At 39.9% G+C, this 7,346-nt stretch overlaps 1 protein-coding gene across 1 annotated transcript; it reads left to right on the plus strand.

Annotated features, from left to right (window-relative positions):
- The first annotated feature begins 2,212 nt into the window (after positions 1–2,212).
- Positions 2,213–7,144, plus strand: tprg1l (tumor protein p63 regulated 1-like). Its single transcript, XM_061075122.1, has 6 exons — positions 2,213–2,508; positions 2,703–2,794; positions 3,356–3,406; positions 3,521–3,646; positions 4,366–4,519; positions 5,130–7,144. The coding sequence occupies exons 1-6, from the start codon at positions 2,281–2,283 to the stop codon at positions 5,322–5,324; spliced, it is 846 nt and encodes a 281-aa protein (XP_060931105.1). The 5' UTR covers positions 2,213–2,280; the 3' UTR covers positions 5,325–7,144.
- The last annotated feature ends 202 nt before the right edge of the window (positions 7,145–7,346 follow it).

Genomic DNA, 7,346 nt, shown 5'->3' on the forward strand with positions numbered 1-7,346 from the left:
ATATCTATACTTTATTCAAATGGTTATTTTGAAATATAATATTGTTATAATTACTTCTTATCATTTTTGTAATAATACAGTATCATACTTTGTAGCATCTGTACTAACCCCATCCTTAAGTAATGTCTTTTCCTGATCAATCATTGCCAGGAGTTGTTAATCAGTAATACGTGAAGGTGACAGCTAAGATTATACTTCTTACTTATAAGCACAGCACATAAATGGTAATAATTTACCCGTGTGTAGGATGTACTGGCCAAATCCTTTGAATACAAAGTTTATTAAAATTCTAACAGGGCATATTTTCAATGTTGTGAGGGCCTTAGATATTTCACTGTGTTACTTTAGGGTTTGTTAATACATTTTTACTACAATGCAGTTTATCTAAGGTTCATATATGATGCCTCCACAGACAGGCTTGAGTCATTACTTGTTATTCTCTTAAGACTGTAGATACTGACAGACTGAACTTCCCTCTCCACCGGATTAAACATTAATGTCATAAGGTCATATCTAAATCCAAGGGTCGTGTATTGGCTGAGATAAACCAACACTTAGGAGAAAACAATGCTCTGAGTGTAATAAAGATAATTTTTTTCTCTCCACTTCCTCATTAAATTGAACAGTGGGGTAAAGTCTGGTTTTTGAAAGGCAACAAAACAGTGCTAGAAACAAATTTAGTGGAGGCTAGATTTAGAAATTATACGAGTTCTCATAACTGCTGCAGTTTAATTTACTCGTAACTGCTGCTGCCCAAGGACACTTCGGCATGCAGTTGCGGAAGACTGTGGATTGAACCGCTAAGGTTCTGGTCCAAGGACAACCACTCTACCTCTCAGCCACTCCTATTGGCTTGTTACCTCAAACATAACCACTGAAGCCAATCAATGTGGTCTCATGAAACGAGAAAAGTTATGTCCAAATTTTTCTACGAAATGAATAGCGCTCCATTTACGTAGAGAATCCTACGAAATTCTCCAAATGACAAGTGCGCCTGCGCAGACCTCTGCCGCGCTCTGATCAAGCAAGATGGCGGAGATTGCTCTATTCTTGTTGGAAAACGCTATATTTTAGCAATGTTTCTTAAAAAAAAAGTATTTTGATGATATTTATGGCGAGATAAGTGTGTTTCAGTTTCAATATTTTCATTCATGGTTAAAAAAACATACTGCTAATATGTTTTCTAAACCCTATTTTCACAACCCTAATTTCAACCCGGAAGAACAATACAGAGAACTACAAATTGAATGGCGTTCCCGTAGGTGTGTGTGTTGTTCCCATCTTTTGTAGTTCTAATGTGTTTTCACTATTATGTGAGATTGCGACCGGGAACCTTGCATGCTTCTTTATGTTTTTTTGGTGTGAGAAAAATACCTGTTTAGTCAAATTTAGTTTTTGTTACTAATAATAACAAATTTGACTACTAATTGTTGTCATAAAACCCCAAATGGTGTTTAGTTTGTCCAGTCTGGGCTACTGTAAAAAACATGGTGTCCCCCATAGAGAGGACCCGCTCCCTATATATATATAAATAATTTCTATATAAGGGGCCCATTCTAGGGTAAAGAAAACTAGTTGTACAATTTAGATGAAACACACTAGTGAAAACATCATTAGGATTTTATATTAAATTTCTGCCAATAGATCCCTTTCACTTAAATCTTACACACTGGACCTTTAATACAATTTGCTCTGCTGTCTGTCAGTGCTTTAAGGTTTGAATAAAATACTTTCCTTCAGTTTAGTACTTATGTTATTTCTATCACCTCATGGGAAATGATCAGGGTCTTCAAGGACGTTATCTACCAGATGCTGGAATTTAGATTACAAGCAAACTCTCAGTAGAGGTTTCAATGGTTGAAAAAAATATCCGTTGTTCATAAAGACTGTATATAAAGTGTGCATTAGCATCAGAATTCAAACTGACAGTACATTAGAGCCAATGCAAACAAATAGGCCAATAACAATAAGACATTTTTTTCATTAGGATGCTCATCAGCAAACTAACGCCGGTGATGATCTAATAATCATGGCTCAGATAATTGTGAAAATCGCCTTCATCCACCTAGAGACGCCAGGATTCTGGGTTTAAAGACGTGATGTCTCTTTAAGAGGAAGGAAATGAAAGAGGGGAAGTGAAGCAAGAGGCTCCACTTCCTCGTAGCTCTCACAATCAAAACATTGGTGCGCAATGGGCGAGTCTGCATCCAGGGATGGAGACTTTCTGATCTAACACCTCGTCGGGAAGCTCCTCCTCGAACAGCCACTCGCTGCACCGCCATGCTGCAGCTCAACGACTCGATGGAGCCGGAGAGTCCCGGCGCTGCCATCCTCCACCCCGCGGACACCGAGGATGGGGTGGAGGTCGCCTTCACGCCGCCGGAGGCCGACCGGAGCCTGGGCCACGGAGCCTCCGTGGCCTGCTGCCCCCCGCTGCAGACGCTGACACCTTTCATCGTGCACAACCCCACAGTGCAGGCCAAGGTGAAGGACTACTTCGTGTTCAGGGTGAGTTGCTCCATGGGCTCCCCGAGGCCCACGTATGTTTAGAGATGTACATGTGAGACACCTAATGCTTCTAGAGGTGCTTGCGATTCAGCCCACATGTAAATCAATGCAGTGTGAATCTATGGACACCACAGGGGTTGGGAGGGGGGAACTGTCCTCAGTGTTATGATGCTGTTGTGTGATGCTGATCTCAGCCAGGTACCATCGAGCAGGCTGTGAGCGACATCAGGACCGTGGCTCTGCCCTCTGAGGATGGAGAGGTGCTCAGTGTGTGGCTGCTGGCAGAGTAAGTGTCCCGGCAGCATGCGACTGAAACATCAGGCATCTGTATGAAGAGCTGCTGGGAGTGCTGCAGGGTTTATTGTAAAAAAAAATACATATACTCTCAGACACTTCAGCAGGACATTTAGTAAAGCTACTACTGATTTATTACAGTTTTACTCCTCATCTTGAGGTTGTTATTATATATACCTGTTAAATAATTGCGCCACTCAGTAATGTTAAAATCATTAAAGCAAGGTTTTATATTATATATATCTACATCCTGTGGATTTAAAGAGCACTACTGCCAAAGTATTTTTCTGCACTCTCAATCCTTTTTTGCATTCTTTCAGTTTGAACTACTCTCATCCCATCCACCTTGTGACTTATGCCTGCATACTACATGTGTACTATGTTGTACTTTTCATGCGAACTTATATGTTCTGTCTACTTATATGTTTACACCAGGGATCAAAGATAAACAACTTTTCAATCCCGTCTATGTCCTGTACATGTGGCAGAATTGACCATAAAGTTTACCTATATTGAGCTAAACTGCCAACTGTTTTCTGTGGGACTTAAACAGAGTCGACCACTGGAACAATGAGAAGGAGAGACTTGTGCTGATAACTGAAAGGTGAGTCAAAGATGTGTATTTTGCTGAGTTATTTATCGAAGAGATGAAATCACATTGCGTAGGGCATTTGACAGCTGTTTCCTCAATTTTGTCACCTTTTGGCTGCGTGTGCAGGTCGCTGCTGGTGTGCAAGTACGACTTCATCAACCTGTTGTGTCAGCAGGTCGTCAGGATCTCTCTCAACGCTGTAGACACCCTCTCAGTCGGAGAATTTGAGTTTCCACCCAAATCCCTGAACAAGTAAGAGTACACATTCAAGTCTGCCTAAATGAAATTGGTATTAATTATATTCATGTAATGAGTTAGACTCCAGCCATGCAAGGGGCAATGTATTATCAGTGAAATTTTGCAGCTTTGATGGTGTTAAAGTTGTTGTAAGCAGTCCATGTTTGGTGTTGTTGGTAATGTTAATGTTGTATATATTGCCAAGTGAAAGGTGATTGAAAATCACTTTATGTATCACTTATAGAATTAGAACGTATACCTCAGCCAAGGCCCTATCGATAGGCACCAAAGAAAACACACATTTACATATTTCACTTCCCTGAATGTGCCTTATGTTTTTCATCAAGATCCATGAACTATTCCTTGGCAAATCAGTGGAAATGTATGGCAACATTAAGGAAAGTAATACAAATTCTTAGATCCACCCCCTGATGCGAATCTGCACGAAATATTTTATGGGATCTTCTTCGACCCATAACGCATCCTTCCACCAAGTTTCATGGTAATCTATCCCACAGTTGTTGCATATTCTTGCTTAGATAAAAAAACTACAAAAATGGACATGGGTGAAAACTTAGCCTCCTCGAAGGTAAAGGTGTACAGTAAAGAACTTGAAGAGATTAAAAAACAAAAACAGTGAATCCACAGCAAGTTGTATTGTTTGCCTTGTAGCTGGCTGATCAAATTGTTAGTCACACCACTCCAACACTGCTGTTTTTGTTTTGTTTTTACAGGAGAGAGGGTTATGGGATTCGCGTGCAGTGGGACAGACGTCCCCGGGCCTCGTTCTTAAACCGCTGGAACCCCTGGTCCACAGACATGCCATACTCCACCTTCACGGACCACCCCATGTCCCATGCTGACGAGAAGGTCGCCTCTCTGTGCCAGGTATGATCCCTTAACTACTACTACTACTAAGACCAAAAATTCACTTCAAGGTGTTAAGCCAATGCATTATTTGATTTCATTATTTGAGGATTCAAAGCTCAAAATATGACATGCTATATTTTTGTGTTGGCCTTATTTTACGAGACAAACAATGGTGACCACTGGTGCCGCAGTTCATTCAGGCACAGAGAGCGGCTAACACAGCTCTAGCAGTCACAGCCCAACTGAAACAATGGACTGATTGCAGTGTCACAGATGAAACTCATGCCTTGAGAGAAGTCCTGACTTTGTTTATGAACAGCTATTTCCAAAACTGCTTGTTTTTTTTACTTATTGTCATGGCAACATCTGCACCAGGGGCTGTTTTCTAGGGGTATGACTAAATGTTCTCATTCAGCATTGCTTTATGTAGTAAACAGCTTCACATGGTTGTTCAGTCTCAATCACATCCATTATTCAAACAAGTCAAGGACATGTGGCTTTCATTCTAAACTTCTATGTTTTATGCAGATATATTTTAATTTTTATACAAACATTTTTTGTTTATTTAAATGTATTTGATGCAAGTTTTATGATATGGCTCATGTTGTTTTTCTTCTTTCATGCAAAGTTGGATAATTTCAGGACCCAGCTAGTGCAGGCAGTGAAGAAAGCCCATAAGGATCACCCCATCCCTGGTCGGGCTAACGGCGTGCTTATCCTGGAAAGACCCCTGCTCATTGAGACTTATCTAGGTATTATGTCCTTCATCAACAATGAGGCCAAGTTGGGCTACTCCATGACCCGAGGAAAGATTGGCTTCTAAAAGCTGCAATTTCTCCAAATTACAACAAAAGTTCCAACCCATGTGTCTGTGTTACACTGCACTGTCTGAGAGAAGCTGTCGCTCCGCTGCAGTGTAAAGAGCAACAATCAGTGTTTGTAAGTTGAGCCCATGAGATTTCCACACCTCCTTATGTCGGTGTCACAGACAAGAGGTCAGCCTAATGTAGGTAAATGATGTGCAGCACTGCATGGAGTGTCTACTCGTTTGTTTTTTAGTCGCTACAGTTCCTTTCTATCAGGGAGCTGCTCACACATCCATCATCAGCAGTGAGATTGAGGGAGATGAGTTGGAAAGAGGAGACAGCACTTGCATCAATTTATCACCTTGGTTCTTGTTCTAGATTGAGCTTCATGCTGCCTCATGCTCCTTTTGTAACCACTAACTGACAGACTGTCTTATTATGATGGTCAGATTTTGGTATAAGAGTACTGACGTCAGGGTTAAAGATTAGCTTTGTTAAAAAAGAAAAAAAATACACAAAGAAGAGAGCATTCAAAGTGAAACATCAGCCAAGAATATCTTCCACATTTGCTATGGTGTTATTCTGGAGGACTGCATTATTCCGACAATGTGGCCATAGCGTAGCTTCTTGGAAAGGAGCAGCAGCTGGTGGATTGCATTTAATGGTCTCATCACATGATTACTGTAATAAATGTTACTAATATGGAAACTGCTCAAAGATCTGCACTTCTACACTGAAGAGCTCCAAGTTACACTTTTAAGTATTTATGAAACATGTGCAGTAGAAATGATGAATCACCTTCTTCTCTTGAATTGGTCAGTGTGAGCGTCTTTACATCACCACGTATACATTTGCCTGAATTATGTCTTTCCCTGTGACTAGGGAGCTGCTGTACCACTTGATGAGCTGCACTAGCTATTATAGCTAAATTGTCTTGTACGTTCCGAATGTTTTATGCAAAATGAACTTGTAAACCATGTCTTTGTGTTTGTAAGCTGCCTTCATGGTTCTTCAACATGCATTCGTGTTAGGCATTCAGATGCATTGACGTCTGCACAAAATGAATGACATGCAAATAGAGCTATGTAACAGTTACTTAACTACACGCTGTGATTCTTGTTAATAGAATTTAGGTGATTTTTTTTCTTAAGCTGAACCCTATTGTACATCTTTGTGCTACCAAAGGTAACAGACCATATTTTCATGCTCAACAATGCCAATGATCTATTGTGTCCCAAAATGCCTTTCACTGGTCTTAACTTGTGCATGTTTCTTGCACGTTGAGTTTGCATGACAGATGTTTTTTAAAAGTAAATCCAAAATGAAATGTGTATATACTAATAAGATTTTATTTATGTGAAGTTATGTTAACGTTAACACATTAGCAGTTCATATTTCATAGCCAGTTCTGAAGAATTTTGTTCAGGGATTTTGAGAGGGATTAACTTATTGTCACAAACATGAGGAAAGTTACTTTTGTCCTAGATATTTGGAGCACAATGGAGAATAGTTAATGTTCTTGTCAGGGCCTAATCTCTGTTTGTTGTAAAGAAATCTATTTACATTGAGTTCTTACTGCAACAATGTGATTAGAGTTCAAGAGGCTGTCCGGGGTTGGCTTTTATAAATGGAACAGCATTCAGACAGATGAGGCCTTGAAGCCAAGTAATACGGTCATAAAATATTTAGTCCCGCCTGTTAATATGATGTTTGGATTGTTGCTGACATTTCAGTTTGGTCGTTGCGGGTAATAACAATTAAATTATACCAGTAATGATGCCGTATTTGCAGATTAAAGATTATGTAACTCATGTCATAAAGAACTAATTTAAAATGACGCATTGAAAAACCAGTCTCATGTCTTTGTTCCTCCGAGCAGACAAAACATAAAAAATGTCATAAAAAAAAAAGCATTGGGGACTGTGTGCGTTGTAAACTGTGTTGTGAGGTGTTATCAGTTTGAAATCTTTTTGACGTGCACTATTATGTGGAACAGAACACACACATGGTTATGATGCACAACATTTTATTATCTCACT

The sequence above is a fragment of the Limanda limanda genome, chromosome 7, assembly GCF_963576545.1.
Source record: "Limanda limanda chromosome 7, fLimLim1.1, whole genome shotgun sequence".
NCBI lineage: Eukaryota > Metazoa > Chordata > Actinopteri > Pleuronectiformes > Pleuronectidae > Limanda > Limanda limanda.

What these genes read in the sequence shown, in the direction of transcription:
- tprg1l (XM_061075122.1), top strand. Translation starts at nt 2,281, where the DNA reads ATGCTGCAGCTCAACGACTCGATGGAGCCGGAGAGTCCCGGCGCTGCC. An exon ending in AGTGTGTGGCTGCTGGCAGA is followed by an intron (nt 2,795 to 3,355) that starts GTAAGTGTCCCG and finishes GGACTTAAACAG; the next exon opens with AGTCGACCACTGGAACAATG. An exon ending in CCACCCAAATCCCTGAACAA is followed by an intron (nt 3,647 to 4,365) that starts GTAAGAGTACAC and finishes TTGTTTTTACAG; the next exon opens with GAGAGAGGGTTATGGGATTC.